Source organism: Podarcis cretensis (genome assembly GCF_951804945.1).
Source record: "Podarcis cretensis genome assembly, chromosome: 12".
Lineage (NCBI taxonomy): Eukaryota > Metazoa > Chordata > Lepidosauria > Squamata > Lacertidae > Podarcis > Podarcis cretensis.
Genome location: NC_137181.1, coordinates 43,310,454 through 43,338,216, shown reverse-complemented (window position 1 = coordinate 43,338,216; position 27,763 = coordinate 43,310,454). Strand labels below are relative to the sequence as shown.

General features: G+C 38.9%; 2 protein-coding genes and 1 long non-coding RNA gene across 14 annotated transcripts in view; 2 read left to right on the top strand and 1 right to left on the bottom strand.

The window, feature by feature from the left end:
- SLC4A7 (solute carrier family 4 member 7) overlaps positions 1 to 19,290 on the top strand; it is a 67,919-nt gene extending 48,629 nt beyond the window's left edge. For all 9 annotated transcript variants that reach the window (XM_079947159.1, XM_079947158.1, XM_079947162.1 and 6 more), the window contains 13 exons: positions 2,155 to 2,288; positions 2,851 to 3,096; positions 3,929 to 4,034; positions 5,423 to 5,584; positions 6,905 to 7,018; positions 7,836 to 7,997; positions 8,498 to 8,749; positions 9,689 to 9,757; positions 10,657 to 10,830; positions 11,010 to 11,141; positions 12,962 to 13,062; positions 14,898 to 15,005; positions 16,695 to 19,290. In XM_079947159.1, coding sequence (XP_079803285.1) covers positions 2,155 to 2,288; positions 2,851 to 3,096; positions 3,929 to 4,034; positions 5,423 to 5,584; positions 6,905 to 7,018; positions 7,836 to 7,997; positions 8,498 to 8,749; positions 9,689 to 9,757; positions 10,657 to 10,830; positions 11,010 to 11,141; positions 12,962 to 13,062; positions 14,898 to 15,005; positions 16,695 to 16,776 — 1,842 coding nt within the window. In that variant the 3' untranslated portion in view covers positions 16,777 to 19,290. The remainder of the gene's footprint in view (positions 1 to 2,154; positions 2,289 to 2,850; positions 3,097 to 3,928; positions 4,035 to 5,422; positions 5,585 to 6,904; positions 7,019 to 7,835; positions 7,998 to 8,497; positions 8,750 to 9,688; positions 9,758 to 10,656; positions 10,831 to 11,009; positions 11,142 to 12,961; positions 13,063 to 14,897; positions 15,006 to 16,694) is intronic.
- Positions 14,060 to 16,686, bottom strand: LOC307199561. The gene is made up of 2 exons (XR_013832060.1): positions 15,025 to 16,686; positions 14,060 to 14,159 (listed from the first exon to the last, which is right to left on the bottom strand). It is a non-coding gene; the product is annotated as an uncharacterized lncRNA (long non-coding RNA).
- Positions 19,291 to 24,480: 5,190 nt separating the features above from the next.
- The window catches only part of NEK10 (NIMA related kinase 10), a 108,264-nt gene continuing 104,981 nt past the window's right edge, over positions 24,481 to 27,763 (top strand). For 2 of the 4 annotated variants that reach the window (XM_079947179.1, XM_079947177.1), the window contains exons 1-3: positions 24,880 to 25,024; positions 26,364 to 26,464; positions 26,794 to 26,854. In XM_079947179.1, coding sequence (XP_079803305.1) covers positions 26,403 to 26,464; positions 26,794 to 26,854 — 123 coding nt within the window. In that variant the 5' untranslated portion in view covers positions 24,880 to 25,024; positions 26,364 to 26,402. Of the gene's footprint in view, positions 24,841 to 24,879; positions 25,025 to 26,363; positions 26,465 to 26,793; positions 26,855 to 27,763 lie in introns of those variants that run through there. The other 2 variants (XM_079947180.1, XM_079947178.1) reach the window with 2 other exon arrangements.

The window sequence follows — 27,763 nt, the reverse complement described above, 5'->3', positions numbered from 1 at the left end:
AGGCCATTATAACAGCTGATCTAATGGGGGTTAAAATTATATTTCATTGTAAATCTGCCTTCACAGTATAAATGTATGTAATTTTGAAATTTGTTTTTATATGTATTGAAAATGTCGGCATTGCTTTCTGTAACAGGTATTCACTTTTTCATACAGTACTAATGCTTCCCCTTTGTTAGACTTGACTTAGTTTTTTTTACATAACTTGAACATTTATATATATTTCTTCTACATTACTGTGGCCCTTTCAAAAACAAAACAAAAGGCTCCCTGCTGTATTTGCTTGTGGACAATCCACTTTTAGTAACATGGAATAATGAGGTGTAGTAACTGTTAGAAAAGGTTTATAGCATTGGCTCTGAAATACTAGTTAAGCATGTTCTCAAGCAGCTGGTTTAAAAATATGTACCTCCTGCATGTAAATTGAAAAATGCCTTCTTTCTTTTAGCTGTCTGGGATTGTTTGCTGCCTTCAGTTGCTTGGTGTGCATCAGTGAATATATTAAATTAGCTACTGCACACATGTGTTCAAGCACAGTAACTGACTTGTAAGGTACACACTTGTGTTCACACCACTTCCCCACATCTCCAGAGGCTGTCACTTCCACAGTGCTCCCCGCTGTTGCCATCCTGCCTAGAGAAACCAAGGTTAATGCATTGATCAACCCAAGGCTAGGTTATGGTTAACATCTGAAGGATTAGATTGATCTTGTGCTACATTAAGTGGTAAACAATGAACTTTGCTGATTGTGGGCCTGCTTTTTAATTTTCTTCTATAACTCATTCATAACAACAAAATTTTTTGCATGTTCTCGGTTACCTTACATTTATTCAATATACCATTCCATATATCATTTTCAGATGGTTCAGTTTTGAGCTATTTTGGCGTATCTCTTCTGTTGAGTTTTAGGTTCCCTTAACGTTAATAGCTTTTAGTGCACTCTGTAGCCCCCTTCAGATGTTTAAAGTGAGCATGTTTGGGAGAGATTGGGGTCACACACGTTAGCTAACAGTGGCTGATGCAGCAGTGCGAGTGGGCTCCTGTTGCTCTTCCATGTTCCCAACACCATGGGGCACTGTTGCTTACCGGGAGGGGTTGGGGGAACTCTGTGATGCAGCAGGTGGCAGTGGAGATAATCTGATACTCCACCACTCATTGTACCATGCTGAGCTCTCTGCACCTTGCCCACCCCATCTTGGTAAGTGGCAGTGACTCATAGAGTTGGGAACCTGGGAGAGCAAGAGGGTCCACTCTTGCTGCTGCCAGCCAATGTGTGTGGTCCGCAGGGGCACAAAGTGCTATAAAACAAACAAATAAACAACAACAATTGTTATTATTTTATTATTTGTACCCTGCCCATCTGACTGGGTTGCCATCGCTAAGGAAACCCTCCCCATTGGCTGCTACTGCCATTAGCCACAAAAGGCCTAGGGCTAGTGTATTGTGCTTGCCCCATAATTACCTTAAATAGTTTTGAATACCTTGCAGTTAATTACGTAAAGGAAAAATAGTGTTGCCTCCCCCATGCATTTTTAGATTAGTTTGTCTTAAAGTACCAAAATTAATCTTGTCGTTTCCTGTAAATGGGTAACATCACAAAGCGTGGCGTATTGGAATACTTGTATAGCCAGACAATTACAGTATGTTGTAATTGAGAAAATGCATTACCAGGTGGGATGATGACTTTCTTCTCCATTTATTTTTTGTGCCCATGTTTCCCCCCCATTTATGTTTAATCACCATTGCTGAGTTGCATTCATTCATTGTTGTGTCATGAGAGTTTGAATATAGTACAGCACATCATATTCAATTTGGGTACAGGTTTGTTGCAACATTCTTTATACAGGAGAAGACCCTTTATTTATCCTTTTTCTCCCGAATTTGTGTGCTATATTTGTTGACATGTGCCTTTCTTCCTTAGCATGCCAAATGAGTAACTTATTCCCCTTGTTTTTGGATAGTTTTACTACTTTTAAGCACCTCGAATTCTGGCCATAATACTGCTAAGTGACATTTCTAGTTTAAAACTGTATTACAGCCGATAATGGTTATAATGCTTTCATCGTTCTTGCTGCTGTTTATAAATTAATGTGCATACAGCTGAATTGTTGAATCTTATGTTCTGGGAATCACATGTTTCTTTCCTCCCTTCAGAGTGCAATAGAATCTTTATTTGGAGCATCATTAACTGGGATTGCCTATTCACTATTTGCTGGGCAACCTCTGACAATATTGGGGAGCACTGGACCTGTCCTAGTATTTGAGAAAATATTATTTAAATTCTGCAAGTAAGTGAACTTTTATTCACAAGATATAGTTGCATTTTTTTCTTGAAAGATTTTTTTTTTTATGTTTGACGCTTGAAAGTGAAAGTAGGTACAAGGACACCTAGCAATGTTTACTTCTGAAATTAGATATCTGAATGGTAGCCAGAAACCATTATGCTATGTTCAGTGTTGCCGCATCAGAGGAATCTGAAGTTGACACTAAAGGCAGATAGAATGACCTTTCTGGGATCAGATGCTAAAGCCTTCTCACTAATTACAATTTTGATTCTTTAGACATGAAGTTATAAATGAACGACATTTTTATCACCAAAACCTCGAGGTACAAGAATACACTTTAAAAGAGCACACAAAATTATAATAAAAACATGATAGCACAAATACAGCAAATAATAATACTGAAATAGTAAAAACAATAGTCTTGCGCCACCTTAAAGACTAACACATTCATTATGGCATAAGCATTAACAGATGGAGACAGATCCAAACCCAGGATATTGTCAAACTTGTGTCTCTTGTTGCATTATATTTAGTTTTACTGAATCCATATTTCTTCTTTCAATAGGGACTATGGACTTTCTTATCTCTCTCTACGAACCAGCATTGGTCTGTGGACAGCATTTTTATGCATATTGTTAGTGGCAACTGATGCAAGCAGCCTTGTGTGTTACATCACTCGATTTACTGAGGAGGCTTTTGCTGCTCTTATTTGCATAATATTCATATATGAAGCACTGGAAAAGCTTTTTCAATTGGGAGAAATGTATGAATTCAACAGGGACAATGACCTGAATAAATTGACATTGTATTCGTAAGTTTGGCTTTCTTAATAAAATACACTGTGCTGTACTAGATTAAACTGGTAGTTCATCTGCCTATTTGACATGAGTTATTTCCTGATGTTCTATTGTATACAGCAGAACATGGAAACAATGTTGTTTTCCATGCCTATATTCTCCCTCACTCAGGGGCGCCGACTTATAAAAAATATTGGGGGGGCGGGGGCCCATACCGACTTATAAAAAATATTGGGGGGGCCCAAGACCTCCAAACCGCTGCTGCTGGGGGAACGAAAGGGGCAAGCCGCGGGCTGCCCCGACCTTAAGTGAACCTGTGACGCCAGCCCCGCGAGATTGTTGATGGGTCCAGAGCCCGCAACCCCACCCCCTCTCTAGATCGGGAGTGGCTTTGTTTTTCTTAAATTATTGGGGGGGCGGAGCCCCCCAAACGAATTTTTGAGGGGGCTCGGGCCCCCTCAGGCCCCATGGAGTCGGCGCCTATGCCCTCACTTTCCATCGGTTCTGAGGATCAAAAAGCATTTTATTTCTTAGGATAAGAAATAAAATTTCTTGCCATTCTTTAGCATCCATATCGTTTCCCTTTTCATTCTCTTTGGCTGCCTTTTAATATTTTAACCATTGAAAATAAAATGATATTTTCAGGATCAATCTTAGGCTACTTTGTTAAACAAATTTTGTTATTCTGTACTTCATACTTTTCAAGCATTCACATTATATCATGATAAATGTTCATTTAATTGCCATTTTTTTCCTGGTTTAATAATGCCAGGCTAGATATCATAAATGTTTATAGTAGCAAGATGAAACACACTGATTGAAATACTGAAATTTTAAATTTGTCAGATGTGTGTGTGCAGAGCCTCCAGACCCCACCAATGAAACAGTAGCGCAGTGGATGACAGCCAACAAATCTGTGGATACTATACCATGGTCTAATCTCACAGTTAAAGTGAGTATCTTGAGAGGTGCTGTAGAACTAGTCTAAATAGTCTGAAATAACTTGGCACACATGAGTCTTAATCCTTCACTCTCTGTATTGTTGTACTGACTTGAGATCAGGGCTGCCAATTTAGATTCTGAACTGTCTGGCTTTTGAACAATTAATGAGTTAAACTCTTTCCCCACTTAAGCAGATGTCCAACAAATAATTAATCATTGATGGAACAGTAGGCAGGACATAAAACAATAATTGGTGTGTTGGTTCCAAGGGAATGATTCCCTCTGCTGCTTCTCACTTTGTTTTCCTGTTTTGGGGGCAAGGATAGTTTTGTATATTTCAGAAATATAGTATCTTCCAGCTTCAGAAATTGCCAGTGAAAAGTCTGGAGTGGTAGGTTTCCATGTGTCTGAGACCTGCTTTTGATCTTGTCATGAATAGAAGTTCCAGGCAGAGAAGGAAAATATTATTGAGATAAATAATGGAAATAAATTTGGGGTCTCTCATCATGTATCATGATTTTTCACTACTTAAAACTATTTTTTAAAACTCTTAAAGAATCCATTGGCTCCCCTTGTATGTGTTTTTATAAGTATAAAGGAGGTTATAAAAGATGGGAAAAGGAACATTATATCATTAGATGTTTAGTGAAAAGCAAGTTGCTTCATCTGTTATAAAATCTTTGAGCTGAAAATTAATCATGGATGATATTTTGTTGAATCCAGTTAGCTAGCTTGCTCTTTGCAGCAGTCTCAACCTAGTTTCTTACATAATGCAAAAATATGTAGAGTATATATAATGAAAATGTTCCTGACAGTTCCCCATTTTTGAAACATAAAGATGCTTTAAGTTGAGTTTTTTGTTCAAATACAGTCCAGTTTACTGCTTTGTAGACATGATGAAGCCATAACACTTGATATTTGGGTTGTACGTTGGATTCAGCCGAGCCTCAAGCCAAACTGGAGACATATTTGGAGGACCATGGGCCTTGGATGAGTTGGATACAAACAGTCACAGATTGCTTTGAGTCAGCTTGGATGGCCCAGGCTGTAGAGGGCAGGGCATCAGGCAGCAAGGAGAGATAGGCAGAGTGGAAAAGCAGCAAGAAAAGGCCAAGATGTACCTAATAACAGGTAGCTGTGTCTTCCTGGAAGAAGGTAGGCTCAACACTATGGCTCCTGTAGGAAAGCCACTTGCAAAGTGGCACTGCACAGGATCAGATCCTCTTGCTTACCAGGGCTAGAACTGACATTAGGCCAGGTGATGCCTAATTGTCTGTATTCCCTCAGAGTTTGGATCTGTTGATTCCTCTATACATTTAAAGAGGGCAGGTGCAAGTTTAATTGCAGGTGCGAACAGTTCTACATCTAATTTGCATTTCTGCATGGCTTGATTTACAGCAATGTACAGATCTTCACGGCGTGTTTGTTGGATCAGCCTGCGGCCACCATGGTCCATATTTCCCAGATGTTCTTTTTTGGTCCGTCATACTGTTCTTTACAACGTTTTTCCTTTCCTCTTTCCTCAAGCAGTTCAAGACCAAACGCTATTTCCCCACTAAGGTAATTGTGGTAGCATTTATTCATTTTGAGGGTTTTCTGGTGCATGCAAGTCCAGAGATGACACAGGTTCTGGGTTTAATCAGCTATACAACTTAATGGCTCATTTGTGCGTGTTAGATGAGAAACTAAATCATCTGAGTAAGTATCCCCCAATGTGTATAGAACTGAAAAGTTCAGGATCACCCATGTAAATGTATATGGGACAAGCTTGTGGCAGCAACTATTGTAAGGACTGATGAGGATGCAGTGTTCTTTAATTACGGTAATTGTTCCAAAGTTTTGCTTTGGAGAGGAGTTGAATTAACCATACTTATCATTGGTTAAAGCTATTTCAACCCATAGTTAATTCTTCTAGTTGAGTAAAAAACCCTACAGTTTCAACACTATCACCAGCTCTTAGATTCTTAATAGCCAAGCTTTGCATTTGTAATAGGCAATACAAAACGGCGGTACCATTTAAATTGGTAATTATTAAAAGATTGATCAGTGATACAAACATAAGAGGCAAAGCAACTTTTTGGCTTTGTGGTACAGTCACACACCCAACGCAGTTAAATTAGATATGAATAGGATTTTTTTGATTAATTGAGTTTTGGGTGAGCACTCAAATGCTAAAATAATCCTGATCAGAGAAAACCACAATCGTGGTGCTATCTTAAGCACATTATCTTAGAATAAATAGCAGCAAAGGCATCCAAAAAATGTAAAAGTCCCAGCCTACTTAGTGTTAACTGTTCCTAAATATAGGCATGCATTAACAATAAAGTGGTTCAGTGTTTTATCTTCTGTGCTGATACAAGGAAGATTTCACGTTATTCCTTTTGCTGCACATGTATGTCCTTTTGAAATTGGAGAGGCTGAGTATGCTTTATTATATATTGCTCATTTCTGTAGAGATCAGATTGAAATTGTTAGAGGAAAGGAGATTTTAAATGATCTAACTGGATATTTTGTTTCTGTAAACAATAGATATCTGAGGGGTTGGTTTTTTTGCAACAACACAGAATTAATTGCAAGGAGACTAAGATTAGGAAAATGCTGATTTAAGGTTTTAAATTTTGGTCCTGGAACATCATAAATCTGATTGTTCATCCAGAAGAAATCTCTTCTTGGAGATAATGAGATTCCCATTTAACTTACTTTCAACTTTTAGAGTAAGTTTATATGCTGCTAGGTTTCAGTAAGTATACATCTCAATAATGTGTATTAAACTACTTCCGAATGATTAATTATTTGACAATCCCTGTCACTGTGGCAAATAGCATTAATTTGCATTTTTTTAAAAAAAACAACAGCAACCAGTATATTCTTTCTTTTTAGGTGCGGTCTACAATAAGTGATTTTGCTGTATTTTTGACAATAGTGATCATGGTTCTTATTGATTATCTTGTTGGAGTTCCTTCTCCTAAACTTCATGTGCCTGAAAAATTTGAAGTAAGTATAATAATAATAATAATAATAATAATAATAATAATGCTGGATCTGAAATGGAATTCTTTAAATACTGCTGCCAAAATGGCCAACTTTTCACTAGGAATCAACTCTATTTATGGTAGTTTTTTAATGAGAGCTCAACCTATTATACTAGCACTGTTTAGAAGCTATATTGAATGAAGCGTATATTGTGACAGAACTGGAATTGACAGATTTGATTTAGGTTTTAGGCTCATGCACTTGAAATTTGTATTTTCTTCCACTGTGCTTAAATATGCACAATGATTAGTGCCATAGTAATCAGTTTTGTGTTTTTGTATTTTTATCTTTAGTTCTCATTTTGTTAATTTGGGGAACAGGTCTCATTGAATGCAGTACGGCTCTCATCTTTAGTAAATGCTCATTAGCTCGCACACTTTTTTGGTATTCTACATCCCAGTAGTGTGACTTCATGCAAAACGGTCCTACTCCTGCTTTGTTACAGCACAGTCCTGTGAGTTTTTGTGTTAGGGTAAACATGCACAGGATTGAACTGTTACTAAACTTTGATAGTTTATTATCCTGAATAGAAGGACATTAGGTGGCTTCTGAAGTAGAAGGGTCCTTTCAATGCAGGATCATGCCACAATTTAATAATTAAAACTCAAATGTTACACAGTACTACTTGTTTTAAAAATCTTTAACTAATCTTTTAAATTTTGAATTTTTGGGAAATGTTAGCAAATAGTATGCATACCACCTTCAAAATTAACATACTTGTCTAATAAATAAGGAAGAAGTACTTAGTCCTTTTGTTACCTCTGTTTTTCCCCCCAAGCCCACACGAAGTGATCGGGGATGGCTCATAGATCCGCTAGGACCTAATCCTTGGTGGACACTTGTAATAGCTGCAGTTCCTGCTTTACTCTGCACCATTCTTATTTTTATGGACCAGCAAATTACAGCAGTTATCATAAACAGGAAAGAACATAAACTCAAGGTGAAATTTTGATTATGTTTCCTCATTGTAAATACAAAAGTTAACCTAGTTTCTGAAATAGTAACTTCCTCTGTATACTTTGCAAAGGTTTATAAAATGCTGAAGATGGAGGCAAAAATCTTGTATTCAGATAGTGGGATACAGACCCATTTTTAATATATAAATTGCACCATTTATCCTGGGTGAAACTCTTTTAAAGCCGTGTATTTTTTATTAATTATTCTGAAGATCTTTAGTCACAGCAGTGTGTTCTGATTTTCATACCTTTTGGATTATTTTTATACCATATTGACTTGAAAAAACATATGTTTTGTTACCAAACATTTTTCTTCTATAGATCACTGGATTCAGTGTGTTTAGGTTTTATATGCTAAATATTTTCCATTATGAATATGTAGCAATTGGAATACTCCAGATGTCTGTGTCGAAATTTTTAAAAAGTATTGTTGCCTGAATATGTACATATTTGCTATGAAACATGTTTGTGTTTGACTCCACAGAAAGGTGGTGGATATCATCTCGATCTGCTCATGGTTGGCATGATGTTAGGTATATGCTCAATTATGGGCTTGCCTTGGTTTGTGGCTGCAACTGTTCTTTCTATAAGTCATGTCAACAGTTTAAAAGTAGAATCCGAGTGTTCTGCACCTGGGGAGCAGCCAAAGTTCCTGGGAATTCGTGAGCAAAGAGTGACAGGATTAATGATCTTTGTGTTGATGGGGCTGTCTGTATTTATGACATCTGTATTAAAGGTAAGAAAAAAAAGTTTATTCCGTAACATTATGTAGGCTGAACATGCTAGTAAAACAGTATTAAAAGTCCCAGTAGTATGGCTTCAATGATATGAACATGCCTCTCGCCATATCCAACCAATCTCAGTAGAAAATCATGTGTTAAGCATGAAAAGTGTACCTATAGTATGTTTTTTTTATATTGTGTTAAGTTCATTATTCTGAGTTCAGATGGGTTTTAATGGCTTGTCCACTTGTTCTGACGCTTTGTCCTGAGAAAACCTACTGTTTGCGCTGAATCAGAACAGACATCGATTGGTTTTTCTGCGGGGAAACCGGCAGGACAAACGAAAAACCACTTGGATCTGTGCCTAGAAAACCTAGAAAGCGGAAAATCACTCGGACCCATGCTTTCCTGACACAGGACAAGCAAACGTGTGGACGAGCCCTAAGTTTTCTGTTAAACACACATTCATAGTTAATTGTTGTTGAATCATGCATTTTCCCTAATTGGATGCAGTGCTCAAGGCTGTGACTTTGATAAATGAGGCGCTGTGGGTTAAACCACAGAGCCTAGGACTTGCCAATCAGAAGGTCGGCGGTTCGAATCCCCGCGACGGAGTGAGCTCCTGTTGCTCAGTCCCAGCTCCTGCCCACCTAGCAGTTTGAAAGCACGTCAAAGTTCAAGTAGATAAATAGGTACCGCTCTGGCGGGAAGGTAAACGGCGTTTCCGTGCGCTGCTCTCATTCGCCAGAAGCGGCTTAGTCATGCTGGCCATATGACCCAGAAGCTGTACGCCGGCTCCCTTGGCCAATAAAGCGAGATGAGCGCTGCAACCCCAGAGTCGGTCACGACTGGACCTAATGGTCAGGAGTCCCTTTACCTTAACTGTTAGCATAAAGATGATAGAAAATGCATTCACTGATCTGTTAATGAACTTGCTGATCTTTTCCCCACAGTTTATTCCAATGCCCGTTTTATATGGTGTTTTTCTTTACATGGGAGCATCCTCACTAAAAGGCATCCAGGCAAGTTCTATTTTAATCAGTATCTGAGGGAAAAAGGTGAAAAATAGATACTATAGCTTGGCATTTCTCCCCAGCCCCCCAAAAGTCGGCCCTAAGAGTTGTGGGGGATGCTCATTGCATGGTATTGGAACAAGGAGTTTTGCAGTAGGAGGCAAAAACTGGTGGAAACTGGGTGCGATGGCAACTCTGTGGGCAGACTGAGGGTTGCAGGGAACGAGGATACTATTTTTCTTATGCTTATTTGCCTGTCCCCACAAAGCATCAGAAGGTGGTTTTAGCAGGGTGCGAAAGGCATTGGCTTAATGTAGCTTAAAGTTGAGGAGGAAGCGTTCCTTACATCTCTTTCTTTGACCTGGAATGATGTTTGTACTCCTCTCCTGAACCAGTCTCCTGAGTACTGCTCACAACCACGTAGATTTTAGGAATATTAATGACAATTAATTAATTAGTTTAGAACAGGGGTGCCTTCTAGATGCTGTTCAGCTCCCATCATCCCACCAGCCTGCATGACCAGTAGTCAGGGATAATGTGAATATGTAGTCCAGTAATGTATGGGAAGCCACAGGTTAGGCACTCCTTGTTTAGAAATTCTCATAGGACGGGTTCTGGCTAAGTCATACTCAGAATGATCCATTGACTAACTTTAGTCCATTGATTTTAACTGGTCTACTCAGAGTGTGACTTGGATGCTACTCAGTTTGTTTTTGCAGCTTGGGTAACTCTGTTATCGATCTAATCAAGTAATGCTTTAAGTATTTGACCAATAGTTGGACAGTCAAATTCGCAACCCTGCCTAATTTTGCAATCCCTTCAATTTATATTTCTGATTATTTGTCTTTCCTAATTTTCCCTTTAGGATGAAAAAAAGTTCAATAACCTTTTCCCCCTTTTCAATTTAGTTTTTTGACCGTATCAAATTGTTTGGAATGCCGGCCAAACATCAGCCTGATTTGATCTATCTGCGTTACGTGCCACTCTGGAAGGTTCATGTATTTACGGTAGTTCAACTCACCTGTCTCGTTCTTTTGTGGGCAATTAAAGCATCTGCTGCTGCTGTTGTTTTTCCTATGATGGTAAGTAAATAATTATAGTGTATTTGAGAATATACATTAGTGCCAACTCAATATATTAGACAAAGAATTTGCACCATACAATTTTGTCTTGTATAACTCAGTCTGTATTAGTTTTATCCTTTCTATTAGTGTTCTGATCTTTGTGTGATAGCTGTTGTTTTTAAATTGTTGTTTTCAAGGTTTTAGCTCTAGTTTTCATTCGCAAACTTTTGGATTTGTGTTTCACCAAACGGGAGCTCAGTTGGCTTGATGACCTTATGCCAGAAAGTAAGAAGAAGAAGGAAGATGACAAAAAGAAAAAAGCAAAGGAAGTAAGTTTGATAGTAATTTATAACAAAAAAATAACAACTGAAATCAGTGGCGGGTTTTGGGGGCGGGGGCAAGAGCAAAACATTGTTCCTACAGTTTTTCATGGATCCATCACCTGTATGGTTTTAGAATTTGTATAAATACATGAAAAATGAGGTGCAATTTTACTCCTTTGGGTGTTGTTCTGAAGTACCCCCAGACTTTAACAGGCTTTTTAGGGATCTGTGAAGCTGCCACTGGAAACAAGAGCTGAAAAGCTCCTGCGTATAAGTGGAGCAGTGTTCATGGCGTTATGAATTATTATTTATTGTATGTCTTGCCTGCCCTTCACCAGTATGTCCCAGTGCAGGTTGCCGTACGTACATAAAAATACAATCAAAACTGAAACAGTGAAAAAACAACCCAATACATAATCCCCAAACATAATCGATACAACACAGTGCAAAATGCAAACTGGAAGATGATGTAAATAATACACGGTGCAAGTTACTGATTAAAGGGCTAACAAGATTTCATAAATGTTTCTTTTTGATATCAATAGCATAATTTGTTACTGATTTGTACCACACACCCCATTTGATGACCCAAATGGGTTGGGTATTACCCTCTTCATGTCATGGAGGCAGGAGAGCAAAGAACTCTGGGAGGCAAGTGCCAACTCCTCAGTTTTTTCTCTCCTTATCTTCTTGACATACTTCCCCACTCAACACTGGAACTCCATCCATTCACCTTGATTCTCATCCAAGGCCCAAACAAACTCACTATCCAACGGCAGGGCTTCCTTTTACGGGCAGGCCCTGAAGTATGATAAAGCTTCCTTCAGGCTGTGTCCCATTCAGCAATTAATCAACTGCGCTTCGCACACCCAATTTCAGGCTACAGCATACAGCAAGTTTCCTGGGGTTAGGGAGTGGCGGGGCAAGTGATGGTAAATAGAACTACCTGCTCTTGTAGCTCTGTCTCTGGGCTCTGCATGCCACTGCTCTTGAAGATGTGTTTCTCCACTTATTTAATTGAATTAAAATCTCATTTTTAAGTGCAAGAGCAGGAATATTCCCCCTTCCTAAATTCATCTGGACTAAATGGACTAAATTTAAAATTGTAACCCACAACCTTCTTTAAATATGCAAGGGCATGCATGCATTGAATCAAGTGCTGACTCAATATTACTATAAACAAGAGATGCACGATGGGGACTGGGGTCTTCTGTAAGAAGCAAGAAAACCTGTTGAATCAGGCCAGTGGCTCATCTACTCAAGCATCATGTTCTTGCAGTGGCCAACCAGGCATCTATGGGAACACTTTCCCCACATAAACATGCTCCTTAAACAACCTTAACCCACTCTTCCTCTAGCTGTCCCAAGTGATGGGAGAATGGTGGATTAGAGTGGATTAGAGATCATATTTTAGGGTTTGATGGATGGATCCCTCAGACTCCCATGGATCACAGCAGATACCCAATTTTGTTGGTACCAGTGGGTTGACAGCAGCTGCTGGCACTGCACTTGAAGGCCCCATACCCTGGGGCTTATCAGATGATGTGGGCAGTAGTTTCCAGAAAGAAAGGGACTCAAGCTTCATTACCTATGTGAAACTTTTTAAATGTCCCCTATTCTGTGTCCCAAATATGACTTGGAGGGGTTGGTAGGTGACTGGGCAGGATGCCATGTTGTACAATTATAATGTAGCACTATCCAAAATACAGTTATGGCCACCGCTCTGTATTTAAAGTACATTGAAAATCATACAAGGCCTTGTTTGCATGCCTCATTCTTGTAGAGTAAAATAATTAAATATGTATTGGATAATGTGTAACTTTCAGGAAGCTGAACGAATGTTTCAGGCAGTGGACAGTGAAACTATACACCTTCCATATGACAGAGGCGATGTGTTAGAGATTCCTGTGAAAGCGCTAAAATACAGGTGTGAAATATACCTACTATTTTTATTGTTTGCTTTTTACATAGCTTTATGAGGAAATTAATGTATTTGAACTATTGTGAATCAGTCCTGACCTCTAAATCTGGGATTCAACTGTTTGGGAAAGAGGAACAAAAAAACAGACCTCCTTATGTCTACAATATGGTTTTATCTATCTATTTCAAATTACATTTTATTCATGTGACCCTTTTGAACAGATCAGATGACTCACTTTCAACCAGCTGTTCTCAGGGTGAAGAAGCTGTTTTGGTCAGTTCTGTCTAGTGTGCTACTGTGCATGGCTAATGTATGTGAGAAGCACTGAAGATACTAAATATAATTTGAGCCATAAATTTACCAGCTGCTTAAAGCCTGGACAGTCTTTTTTTTAAAAAAACGAAAACAAATAAGCTCTATATAGTAATTTCCTTTTAACGCAAAACAAACAAACAAAAAACAAACCTTGTGTACATTTTAAAAAAGTTGTCTGGGGACACTTGATAATATAGTGATACCTCCGGTTATGAACTTAAATTGTTCCGGAGGTCCGTTCTTAAGCAGAAATCGCTCATAACATGAGCTGTGCTTTCGCCTCCTGCTGCTGCCGTGCTCCTGGCATGCAACTTCCGCTTGCATCTCGGGGCAAAGTTTGCAACTGGAAGCATCTGCTTCCATAACCCGAAGTGTTTGCAATGAGGACTGTATGTAACACGAGGTTCCACTGTAAACGGACTTGAAGGACATAGCACTTAACCCTTAATTTATCTACTACTAAAATCAATCCCAATTGAGTATCCTTTTTTTTCAAGTTAGAAGAAAGAGATGTTGTTTATTAATGTTGTTTGCTACTCATTTTTCTTACAAGGTAACTCAAACTGACTCATATTAAAACCAGTTAGAAACAACAATAAAAACCTAAAAACACAAGAATTTGAATAACACTAAAAACACAAAGAAGGCAGGACTTTAAGTCTCATCCCTCTAAAGAAGCTAATATGTGCCATTCAAATTAAAGGGCCAGAAACCCAGGAAAAAATGAAACGTCTTTGCCTTTTCCAGCCAGCTCATTTCCAGAACATTTTCCATCCTTCCTCTGTAATCTGTCTGAAAGGAACATGTATACTTTTAAAATAATTGGTCTTGGCAAAATATTTGGCTCCAGTGGGAATACCAGAGCTCCTAAAGCTACAGTCATCAACCACTTTACCCAGGAACATACCTTCTTCCATATAGAGCTAGTTAGGATTAAGTGACTTAAGAATAGCATCCCAACAACCTTTTCAATATCAGCAAGCATCCCTAGCCATATTCTCAAGTTTGCTTTATAAAAAGATACTTTTACTTATTTTCTTATGGTGGCCCCTAGTTTGTATGGATTTGGCCAATATATAGTATTTTTCTTTGGAACACGTGAAAATAACCAAAATATTTGTAAGAATTTTGGGTGAGCAAGAAAATATGTGAAATTCTTACAAAGAAGTATTTTGGTTATTCTCATGTGTTCCAAAGAAAAAATGTTGCTACTACAGAAGTAGTTCAGATCTGCTCTCAAAATGGACTCAGTTAGAATTGGATTCTTTCATACAAATATTTCTATTGCCATATGATGATTAAAATCACTCAATAAGCCAATCCAGTTTTTCCTGTAATGGAATACCTTTTTTAGCCCAGGAATTCTTACACCACATGTATTGATACAGAATGTAGTATTTAAAGCAACACGTCACTAGTGGCTGGGTAAATACATAACGTAAGGCTCAAATGATGTAAAGAGCATGAGACATAATTAATGCTTTTGCAAGGCACTGAGTACTAATCAAGTTGTGTTTGTTGTCTAGCGTTGATCCTTCTATTGTAAACATATCAGATGAAATGGCCAAAACTGCACAGTGGAAGGCTCTTTCCATGAACACAGAGAATGCCAAAGTAACAAGATCTAACTTGAGGTAGCTTAAAACTACTCACCTTTCTGATTATGCTTTGATTTTGTTGAGCTGTGGAAGTAATTTTGACTGGTATTTATATTTATACCCTGAATGCCCAAATAAGAGTTTATATCACACATCTGACCTGTGAAACAATGGAAAAGTTTATGAGACCTAGGAAAGAAAAGGACTAGTTTCTAAACTTGGAAGTCTGGAATCCCAAGAACAGTGAAACTAGTGTCATGAGTTGGAGATGCCCATAGAATTTTCTTAAAGAACAGCCTACCATTCTGCCTAACAAATGTGCTTTGGAAGTGAGGGTATCTTTTTTAAAAGCCCAGTTTGCTTACATGTTATGAGGGTCATTGTCAAAGAAAAAAATATATAATGGATTAGCATAAGGCTCTTGATTAAACTGGAGTTGGTTTTTTAGATAATGGACAGAAGATGATATCCAGTACTTCCCCTCTATTGGTAGAAGGCATCTATCAGCAAAATGAATGAGAGAGGCAGTTTTTGACAATTACTCTCCCTCCACCCACAGCCCCCAATCAAAAGTTGATCCAGGAAGTCCTACTGGAAGGGAAGCGTTGGATATCACCCAAAGCACATTTTCTGTGTATTACAGTATTTAGATATGGGGTGGCTCTTTTATAAATATTTAATCTGTAGCATAATGGCCATGCATAGCTGTTTTATATTGTTTCTACTCATTGTGGAATTTCAATTTGGAATAAAGAGTAGAAAAGACACAAAGCATGATACTCTTCTCCCCATTTAGCTACAGATGCACACACATAGGTGTATATACACAAACACAAATTTCACAAAAGCTTGCTTGCTACTAGGAATTTCAAATATTCTTAGTCCTGTAGCTGCACACTTGAGATCATGAATGTGGAGGCTGGTTGCAAGACCTCATTATTTATTTAATTTTTATACCACCTTCATCCGAAGTTCTCTGGGCAGTTTACAGCATAAAAATACAAGATAAAAACACAAAATATTTAAACAAAACAAAACAACAAAACCTTTCCCACATTACGGCTGGTTTCAGATGTAACGAACCATGGTTTGTGCTAACCATAGTTAAGAACCCACTTCATAGTCTGAGCTTCTTGACATATGCCAGGCTGAGATGCTTGTCTGCTCAGAATTCAGCTTCATGTTTCCATGGTGAAGCAGCCTCTTGCGCTGGGACAATGGCCCTGTGATTTGTCAATGTCCCATGAATTCACATATAATAGGAACTTAAAATTATTAGATGGGTTCTGGTTCAGGCTGCATCTGAATCCAGACTAAATGCATGTTGCCTAGTCTGTCACTGACCTTACACTGTAGTCCTACATGTCTACCCCAAAATAATCACCAAAGTATTAAGTGGATATAGAATTGCAGCCTTAAAGTAGTGGTGGTTTATTGCAATTATATTGAATACACATGCATCTATAGGAAGAAAAGCTGAAAATGGCTTAAATGTTTAGCCAAAAACAGCATTCAAGCCATAAACCCTAAGAGAATAATCTTGAATCCATGTTAAACTTTTCTGATGTGCTTCATGTGCTTGAAATGTGTTAACTTGAGTGTGTGTATGTGCATGTTCATAATAAAAAATAATATGTGATACATGAAATACAGGTGCTATTTGATAAAATTTGAGTGTGTTATATATTCTTTGGCTTGTCTAACCTTGTGAATTGTTCTTAACAGCTCTGAAAAAGAAGAGTGTGTGAAAATAGACATGGAAAATACTCCTGAAACAAAGTATGTAGATGCTGAAACCTCATTATAGAAGTGAACAAGGGTATATATTATTTTATAGGATATACTGTAAAAGGGTGACTTCACATCTTCTTTCAAGTACTGAAATTCGAGAGATATGGATACTGTATGCACAGCAACAAGACTTTCAGACAAGATAGAAGTGATGTCCGGTCTGGAAATATTTATTTTTAGTGGAATGTTTTTCATTTTTTTAAATAGGAAAATTAAAAATTCTTTTTAGTTATCAGTACATGCATTGCATGTCAAATCATCTTTAATTGTGAAGTATTGGTTGCATTGTTTATAACTTTCTAGTATGTAGTAGTTTTTATAATTTATTGCAGTACACGTCACGTTTTCAGGCAATTACTGTTTGGGTGTTTGCAAAATGTTATAAATGTCAGTCTCCCTAGGAAAAAAAATCCCAATGTGCCCTTTCATAAATGACTTTATTTTCAGGCCATTCTTACTTCATGTTGCTGTTTTATGGGGATCTAAATGGATATCTGTGAGAATGATTTATTAGTCCTAAATTAATATAACACTAAACACAGTGTTGTTGCCTTTCCCTTGATCCTTTAAGTCATGGATACCACAGTACCTCTTCATACTACATATTTTGCGTACAGATTCTTTTGCCTCCATTGAAGTTAATGAGGCATTGAAATTATACAGGACCTGTGGATTTGAATACACATGTAGGCTCCAAATTTAGGTTCCTCACTTAAAATGTAAGCTTAACAGACTTTGATTAGCCAATGAGTTTGTTTCCTTTTCCTGCATGTGCATGATATTAATTGATCTCTGAAAATACATTCAGGGTGGTGAGAGCAGGGGATCCCAATGCAAACATTTTCCTGATTCAGGAGAGGGTTTGCACAGGAATCTTGCTTTTAAACAAAGGGCTTTCAAACAGCCCCACACAGACCCAGAGCAGCCAACATGTAGGCTGGAGGGAGTGTGCCTCACAGAGGATGGGTGACAGAGCAAAAGGCTAGCAATCATGGAGCCAATTCTGACTCAGTCAATAGAACTCAGTATCTAAATGCTATTACTTGGAAGGCTTGGATCCAGAGATTTCTTGTGTGAGTGGAAAAAAACACTTCCACTTGTGAAAGGCAACCCTGCTGAATTTCTTCCATTTCCTCATCCAGCTGCTGCCCCCATACCCCATTTTACATTCTAGAGGGTCCTACTGGCCCTTAGGAGATGCTTTGGGGAACCACAGGGCCTACAGCAGGGGGAAGGAGCCAGGAGGGCCCTGTTGCATGAACAGAGTTCTGCTTGAGCGTTTCGAGATCCACGCAATATGTTTGGAACTACAGCTTGTTTTTAAGATATTAGGCCATGCATAGAAGTTGCATTGATGTCAATGGTGCTTAATTTTGAAGGCAGTGAATCTGGGTCCAAAGCTGTGCATGCAGAGCTTCTGCAATGGGTAAGGCCTTCTCTTTTGTGGAGGATGTGCATATGAAATTATACCCTATATCAAGGAAAGATCTTGTGTATGGTGGATCTTCATGGTACCTATCTGAAAATTCCACACATATGAAGAAGGCCCCTAAACTGGAGCCACTGTGTTTAGCATCAAGGTGTGAGGATTGTGTAATACATTAATCTCTATGCATTTCAAGGAATGGAGCAACTTTATGTGAAGTTAAAATTAAAAGGCAAATTAAGCATGTAAGGTCTTCTATTTTAAAAGCATATTGCTTTATTTTCTCCTCTTACTGAAGTCAGTTGTATAAATTGCTAGCCACACCGGAACAGGGATGGGGGGGATCTGACCCCACCTGTCATGGTTGGACTCCAATTCCCATCATCCGCAGCAAATATGGCCAGTAGTCAGGGATGATGGAAGTTGTAGTTCAAATCATTTGGAGGTCCACAGGCTCCCCATCCCTGCACCAGAATATTAATGCTCATTTCTTTCTGTGGCAGAATTAAGCATTTGTGTATATCTGTCTTGATGAAATGCACAGGACCTAAGGCTTGAACTGCAGCTGGATAGTGTCTGTTTACCAGCATGGACTTCAGTCATCTTGCCCAATGGTGAAACTCACAGTAAGCAATTCTGCTTCTAAAAGTGAAATGGCAGCAACTGGTGAAGCCATTCATTGGTAGGAATCTCCACCGTGGAACAATCAAATAGGTCTTTGAATACCACTGTTGGAAGTGGTAGTTGATGTAAACGTAAAACGTGTAGTTACTGGCTGGTTAGGAGCTTCAAGTCCATATGGACCTCTCATACTAGCAGAGATTCTTAGTGGAGCCCATCATCACTGCTACCTCCTAGCAGTTTCCCATTAAGAATGTGTTTTCTTTTCCCTCCTTGATTGCCTGGCAGCATGCAATTCCTCTTAGCAAACTGCCTCTCCACTTGTTACTGAAGAATGCTGTTCGTATGAAAACTTAAGTTCCGCAAACCTCACAAAGAAGTCTAGTTGTTGACATTGCTCACAATTGTAACAGAAGCCACATAACTTAAGGTTGCGCTTATTTTCCGTCAATAATGAATATCTGCACCTCTCTTCGTGCTTTCTGTCAAAAGAAGAATTTGTGCGCGTCTCCCACAGAACTTTTCACTGGGAATATGGCAAGAAGTGCATGTTGGATCTTGAAAGTAACTTGGTGCACCCAGTGGAACATTTTACTTTTCTGAAGAGGAAGTTCATGTACTGTACTGTCAACTGCTTTTGAAATAGTGGGGTGTTTCAAAAGCCGTTTTCAGGGCAGAACCAGAGGAGTGAATAAGTCCCACAGCATAAAAGCAGATTGTGGGGCTCACCAATGGGAACAGAAACCTATGGAATTGACACTTAAGATTTACTTGAACAGTGGCATTTCCTTTTATTGTTTGTTTTTTTAATGCTGCTAAATGTATTCACAGTTTGAAGAAAAAGTTAACCTTATTAAATCAACATGTAGGGATATGGGTCATCATTAAACAGAAGAGCTGATGCCTCAGCACCATCAAATTAGCTTTTCAGTACTGCTTATCATTGATATTGGTAAGAGTATAGCTATAATGTTCATTCCTGGATGTTCACGTAGCTTGTGCCTTAGCCTTCTTCAGAAAATATGCACTTTTTCTTTATTTGAAAATCATGACCACCTGTCACCCCATCTCTTTCACAAAAGGTGTGTTTACCGCCTTCAACAATCACGTTTGAAAACAATGTGTTCTATTTGGTACAGTAAAAAAAAACCAATCATGCCTGTAGCGTTCAGAGTTATTCACACTCGTCTTCCATTACTGAAAAATTCTGTACTCAGAGCTGTGGGTAGTAATTTGCAAAGATCCAAACAGATTGTCTTGAATTTTAACCCTTTGTTTTCTAAGCCTATAATTCCATAATGCTGAACAGTTCATATCGACTTTTCAGTGCCAAAGGGTTAATAATTTTGGTAACTTAAGCAAAGATCTGAAAACTACTTAGAATCACAATATTTATTTTATTTTAATTATGTAAAAATATTATACAGTGCCAGGCATAACCATGACTTGCAATGTAGTTTGCATTGATTGTTTCGATGTTGTTTGTTAATGTTACCTTACACATTTGATAGCATATTAAGTCCTGATGACATGCTGAGAATTCCAGTGGTAAAATCTAGGTGATTTACTGCTTATTATACTGTATAAACGTTATTTCCTTCTCCATAATTAAAAAAAGGATAGTATTAAAGTAAGACAGTGAAGGACAGAGCTTTTACTGTACGTAGATAATAAATGTTGCCTTAAAAGGTGTAAATGAGTAAACTTTACTGTGCACTGATTCACCTTAGGGTGGAGCCTAATTTAAAGCCAGTATATTTCCATTAAACCAGTAGACTAAATAGCTGAGCACTTTTTTTTAGATACCTTGGTACTGGTATTCTTCTGTAAAGAATCTTAGTGTCACAAAAGAATCTAAACAACCCGGTGTTTTTGGTTTATGTATGAACTTGTAAAACTCTGTTCTAGATATGCACAAACAACTCATTATCCTTAGTTTGCAATGTTCCATGCTGCAGACTGTGTTTAAGGCAGGTTATTCCAGATTATCAAGATAATCAACAAAAATGTGCAAGATAGTGTACAAAGCATGTCAGTCATTTAGCATCCAGCAGAACGTTTCTCCCCCCGCCCCCCTTCAAACACATTTATCTCTATGTACAGTAGTCTTGTAAAATGTTCCCATTGTAAAAGTAAGTTCCAAATGTAAAAATGTCACGGATAGATGAAATGCAAAACCAAAATGCACTGGTATGCATTGTTTAAAGGGGTTATGTATTATACATATGTTTTATACATTGTGTTTGAAGTTACCAGTTCAGAGTTTGTAGATCATTAGCACAACATTTTGAATGTATTTTGCTTTTGCTTTTCTTAAGTTTGGTCAGTAATTTAATGTTTTTTAGAATGATTGATTATAGGTGCCATCCATTACCTATTACAGTACAAATGTTGTGAAGAACCATTTATTTTAGTGAATGTACAGGCACATAGTTGTGTGTCAATATATACTCGTATTCTGAATACAAAATATTGTCTTGTGATTTTACTACTTGCAGTTTTTTTATTTTAAAACTTTTTAGTAAATTTGTCAATTATAGGAAAATGGTTGCAATTGGTGTGAAAATAAAGTTTTTCATATTTAGTACATATTGTCACTATTTGGCAGTCTTGGAGTAACTTATTTAATGCCAGGTTTTTATAATGCGATTTATTAGTCAGGAGACGAATTCCTTTGTAACATTTCCCATTTGTTATTGATGCTTTGTTTTGTAAGTGTGTCTTCCAGTGTTCAGAGCTGAACAAAAACATTTACTTTGATTTGCAGTGTGATTCCACACTTTATTCCAGTTTTTATGACAGTTTTCTAATTGCATATAACATTTCCTTTTATAATAAAATCCAAAGCAAGTTAACACTGTTCCAAATGTAGAAACAATATTTTATTAATTTATATAATGCCTACAAAAAATTCTCCAACGTGTACTGTGAAAAATCCAGCCTTTATAATTTGTTTAATGAATGTTGCGAAAACTATTTTTTGTAATGTTTCAAAAAGTTGACAAAAAGCAATAAAATGCCACTGAATTTAACGTTTTCGGTTAATCTTGAATCACATGTTGTTTGTTATGCAGGATTAATTTTAATGATATAATTCATGAAAGCTCTCTGGTGCTCTTAACTTTTATCTAGCTAGTCTAGTTTAGAGTGAAGTTCTTGCCATGTGTTTAAGAACTGCACAACCAGCAAGTAAGAGCTGTGAGTCTACAAAACGATGCTACAAATCGTACCACTGTATAATGCTGCAATATGTATCTTTTGGATTGAAGTTGTGTTATATTATTAGACGGTCAAAATCCTATCACTGTGGTGGGCAGGGGTTGTTATGAATTGAAGACCAGTACAGTTCAAGGATCCCTAGAGTAGAGTTTTTGCTATTTCTCATAGGAATGAATGGCAGCCATTGTAGACTTGAGGTGGGTTAATCTGGCCCAGTGTTGACAGTTTTGTGGGTGATGGGGCAAGTTATGCTCTTCCCCTGCAACAACCTTTTTAGTTCTATCCTGTTTACTGTCATAAAACTCAGAGGAAGCCACTGAGAACTTGAGTTTTGTTTCTTAGTGACACTAGAAAGCAGATTTACTTTTACTGGTAACAGAAAGAAAAAAATTTACTGGAATGGTATCTATTTCACAAAGTATGCTGAAATGTACACTCCTATAGTACACACCTGATTCTTCCTCCCATGTTAGCAAAAGCAAGAAAAGTGAAGAGGGGAAAAGTACATATTTTCTGTTTTCTTGTCCTGTGTTTATTGGATCGAGGTAAGTGGGAAGAAACAGCTTCCTTCCCACATCTGCCCTGCAAATACTCAGATTTTAAAGAACTGTATGGGACAAGGTGATGCTGTTCTTCCCTTCTATCTTGCCCTGAATTCCAGTCAATCCTTTGCCTTATTTGTAACTGGCACCCAAATAATTTTGTTGGCATACAAAAGTTTGTCAGCACTTGAGGGTGAAGCCATAGCAGTATGCACAGATTCTTCCCTTTAAGAGGAGACAAGGTTAGTACCGTAATCGGGCTGTACAGAATGTTAAAAGGGAAACAGGAAAATATTACATTTTTAAAAGAGAAATTAATAAAAACTACAATGTAAAGGGTCAGAAAGAGATGCTTGATCAGAGTTGAGCAGTGGTCTAGAGATTCGCAATATAACTCTGGATAACTATTAGACATTGCAGCTTTACCCATATTGTATGTTTTTGCTCTTTCTGTGGTAAGATTTGGTTCTGTTCAGTCTTGCCAATTCTATTCTAGGCTGTAGGTCTATTGAAATTGAGCAAGAGAAACAGAGCCAGCCCAATACAATTGGCACCTGAGATGAATCACAAAATATTTAAATAGTGCACCAAGGAATAAGAGGTGAGCGAAGATCTACATCAGGAACAAGGATGAGGGAATCAGCAGCACCACCTATTTGCCAAGAGGCCACTGTAGAGGTGGCATTGGCCTCCAAGGAGCACATTGCAGCACCAGGCAACGCATTCAGCGGTGGGCAGATCTGCCCCTGTGGTACCTGCTGCCCAAGGCAGTTATGTCACCTTGCCTCATGGGTGGACTGGCCCCAAAGAGAAGTCTTATGGCTCTGTTGCTTTGGAGCTGTCCTGTGCTTCTATAGAAACATATGTTCAATTCATTTACTTGGAGCCCTTCTTGTGCCCAAAAAGTTCCCCAGTAAAACCACGGGGCTCTCCAGGCTCCATGCAATCGGAGATGGCGCTTCGGAGCCAAACAGTCAATAGCCCTGGTTAACTCCGCATTCCAGCGGGCCACCAGGGAATCAGCTGAAAGGCCATCAACATGGGATAAAGCATCCCCTACCACTCTCTGGAAACCATTTGGATCCATTAAGTGGCGGGGGCGGACCATCCGAATTGGTCCCACCTCCCTGCAGAGGGGATGGGTCGCAGAGAAGTCCAGTTGCACCAGGAAGTTCATTTACTTGGAGCCCTTCTTGTGCCCAAAAAGCTCCCCAGTTGCCTTCAACTTCAAAATAAAATAAAAAGGGCAGTCCCATTTAAAATGTACAGCACAAAAGGAGAAAATGCCCCCAACTGCAACAAAGCAACATCATGGGATCTGTTGGGGAGTGGATGGTATGAAGTGCCGTAGAATCCTAGAATTTGGTAGAGTTGGAAGGGATCCTGGGGATCATCTAGTCTAACCCCTGCAATGCAGAAATCTCATCTGAGAGATTCTGCATAGTTGCACATCTTGCTTAGACAGAATAGCTAACTGGAAACCATACCATAGTTAAAGCATAATCTTTGGAAGCTGGTCATCAGAAGGTGAGATTTCCTTCACGTATTCCAAGGCATCATCTTTACAGATCCTCAATATGTTTGAGAGCTAATCACAGGCCCCTTAACTTGGTTGTTTCAATGATTTGGAGCAAATAAAATTTCATTATATATGTACTGAGTGTCGTGGCTGCTGTGTTCTATAAATTCATTTCCCCCTTTCTTCCAAATCAGTACATCTGATTTGCTACACAAGTTAGGTTAGCTCTATTTTTTTATTGCTGTCATTAATTATAATAAAAAATAATATCTTAAGACCTTTTGGAGAGGACTGGATGTGAAGCAGCAGTCTGTACATGCTCAATAAAAATATGTAATGGCATTACACCCTCCGGCTCTGGATTGGGTCGTTTTCCAAACAAAATCGCAAGCGACGTGGCGCCAGCCTACAATTTCCACTCCACCTTTTGGGTGAATACGGTAATCTTTCCCCTTCTGCCCGCCTCCGGGTACTTGCAGAAGGAGGGCCGCCATTAGCCAATCAGAAAAAGGCTCCTGCAAGGCCGCTCGGTGACGTCACCGCGCCAAGCCGCGCCTACTGAGAATTTAGCGCGAGAGTCGTTTCTTTCCACTACGGCGAGCGGGGCTGGGAGCCGAGAGCGGCTTCTCCCGTTCCTATGGCAACAGCAGCGACGGCGTTATCCGTCTCCCCTGGAGCGCCGCCGCCTTCGCAGCGGCTCGCCATTGGTCGAAGGAATCGATCGTTTAGAAGGAGGCGCGCTTTCATTGGCTGGTACGTTTGTCAGTTGGCTCGCTCAGCGGGGCGGGGGGGGGGGGGTTCGGTCTTTTTTGGCTCGGATTAAAAAATAGTAATAAGAAGAATCCTAAAAAATAATAACGGAGAGGTGCGGTGGATCTGCATAGTGGGGAGGGGCAGAGAGATCGGGAATCCAGGGCGCCGCCCCTCCCTGTGCGAAGTGAGTAGAGCGAGGAAGGGGATGCTTGGGAGGAACGAAGGAAGCAGCGTTTTGTGGAGTTTCCCATCCCATAATTTATGATTGGATGGGAATTCCCAGCGGCCCCCGGAGAGCAGGCCGGGGAGAGCCACTAGGATCTCTTTTCGGGGTCAGATTTAGCTTTGGAACATATGCAATGCGTGGTTTGTTCTCTGTCAGATTTAACTTTGAAACACTATTATTATTATTATTATTATTATTATTTGTGCCTTTTATAGAAAAAAGGTGCTGGTACACACCATGAAGTTGTTACAGTAAGCGTCACACTTCTAACGTGTTTTTTTTTGAGGCTGTGTGTGTGCCAGTACTGTGTACTTTTGAGTACCCCCAGAAAAAAGCACTTCTTTTTAAATTTGTACACCATAGTATCTTATATATGTCAGTACATTTATCAAGGCTTTTGAGGAACAGGTGTCAGCACTTCCTTAATTTTTTTTTTAAGAGAACTTTTTATCGTTTTGGAATGTACAAACAAATATGGAAACCAGTAATCAATAACAGGTGGTTGCTAACAGGCCACTCATCTTTTTAGTTCCTGCTCCCCCACCCCCCAGCCATCGAAATGGGAATCCAAATAAATTAGACTCTGTGCATATTTTGACCATGATCTCTGAAAGCTCCATTCCACTCAGCTTTGCATTTAAGTTCTTGAACAACAGTTCCCCTTTCCCCTTGACGTGCACATGCTGTGTGACAAACCATATTTGAAAGTGAGAAGTCTCTCAAAAGCGATTCGAGATATGGCATGTAGATCTGTGGTTAAAAACAACGAAGGCGAAGAATCCCACTTCGTAAGCAGGAGCTTTTAAGAGAAGCTAAAACAGCTCTTTCATACCTTCCAAGTGTCCCTATTTTCCAGGGACAGTCCCAGATTTACAGAAGCCATCCTGGTTTCTGATTTGATCCTGGAATGCCCTGCTTTTCCTTTGGACGTCCCTATTTTCATTAGAGAAATGTTGGAGGTTATGGAGTTATGCAACCCCCGAGCCATAGGGATTAAAAAAAAAGTTTAATCTTTTATTATGATTTTATATATGCTGGAAGCTGCCCAGAGTGGTGGGGGCAACACAGTCATATGGGTGGGGTATTAGTAATATTAATGGAATAGGACGTTCCTATTTTCATTGGAGAAATGTAGAAGGGTGTGCTCTTTTGATTTATTTAATCCCTGGACCTATTATGTATTCTTTGTTTTCTTTCCTGTAGATATCTCTTTCTCCAGATACTCAGGTCATCTACTGGTATTGTCCTTCACTTGTCAAGTGAAAAAACAACATTTTTACATTTGTTTTCTCTTCAGAGGCATGATGTGTTAATCCTGATGCCTTGATGTTATACAATGCCTGATCAACACAAGAAGGTGAAGACCACAGACAAGGCAACTGATACCAAACTTCAAGGGTACTGTGCTTTTCGCTAAATGTCAGCAGTGACTCTCTGGAATCTGCACCAGCTGCCAGACAGAATAGTTTAATCTGAATTGCTCTGTGTACATGGTGACTGTTACTCTGGTCACCAAGACCTTTTCACTTTGACAGAAACAATTGGTGGTTAAGAAGCCTATACAAATTGTGGGTGTGTAGAGCAGACCGCTGAGGCAATGTTGTGGAATGCTTGATACAATGCCATAGAAATATAAACTTCAATATTATTTCATTTAGATTACTTACTGATGAAATAAGGTAGTGTAATGTGTTATTAATAAGCATATAATTTATGTTTTCTCCTAGGGATTACTCAGACCTTAAAAGGCTTCTGGCACTACTCAATGTCCAGTCAAGCAAACAACAGGTATTTTTCATTAGCCATTTTGTAACGGCATGCTGTAATTATTAATTTATTCATTATTATTGAAAATAGATTATGAAAATACTCAAAATTAATATTCAGATATTCAAAATTAATTTTTGAACAGTAGCTTTCAAGCTCTGGCTAAACATGAGGGTGGAAGGATGCTTTTTAGGGATGGATGGAGTTGAAAAGAAGGAACCCATCGCATTTGGGTTTTCCTTTGTTTCTTCGCAGGGAACTCTGGGAATTGTAGCTCTGAGAGGGCAATAGGGGGTTCCTAACCCTCAACGAACTACATTTCCCAGGATTCTGGGGGTATGATACTGTTTTAAATGTATAGTGTAGATGGGATTTGTGTGTTGAGGTAGGTCATGCCAATAGTAAAAGTATTTCTTTAAGAAACTGCCTGTGCCCTTTAAATAAGTCTTTTTTCTCTGGTACCTTATTATGGAGAGCTGTCATCAACAACTCCTCTCAGCCCTCACCATTGGCCATGCCTTCTGGGGTTGAGGGGAGATGGAGTCTAATAACATCTAGAGGGCCACAGGTTCTTCATCCCTGCTGTGTACATAAACAACTTATTCTCAGGAGGCAGTGCTCTCATTCCCTGCTCTTAATAAGCTCACTTTGTTCTCTGTCTACTTCTGCAGAGCAGGTGCTTTCTATTCCAGGAAGGCTATTTGAGGAGAGATCTCTCCTCGGTTTTTGGTCCAGGTTTTTTAAATTTCCCTGAAAAGTATAGATGCAAGTTTCCTGCTTCTTAGAGAGCATTCAACAAGGCTAAGCAGTCATTGCTGCTCAGAACTTTCTGCATCATGTGCATCCAACTGCCACTTTGAGAATGCTTGCTATGTTTTCATTCCTTTCCCCCCTGCCTACTCCAGCTGCATCTTTTCAAGATCTGTGTGC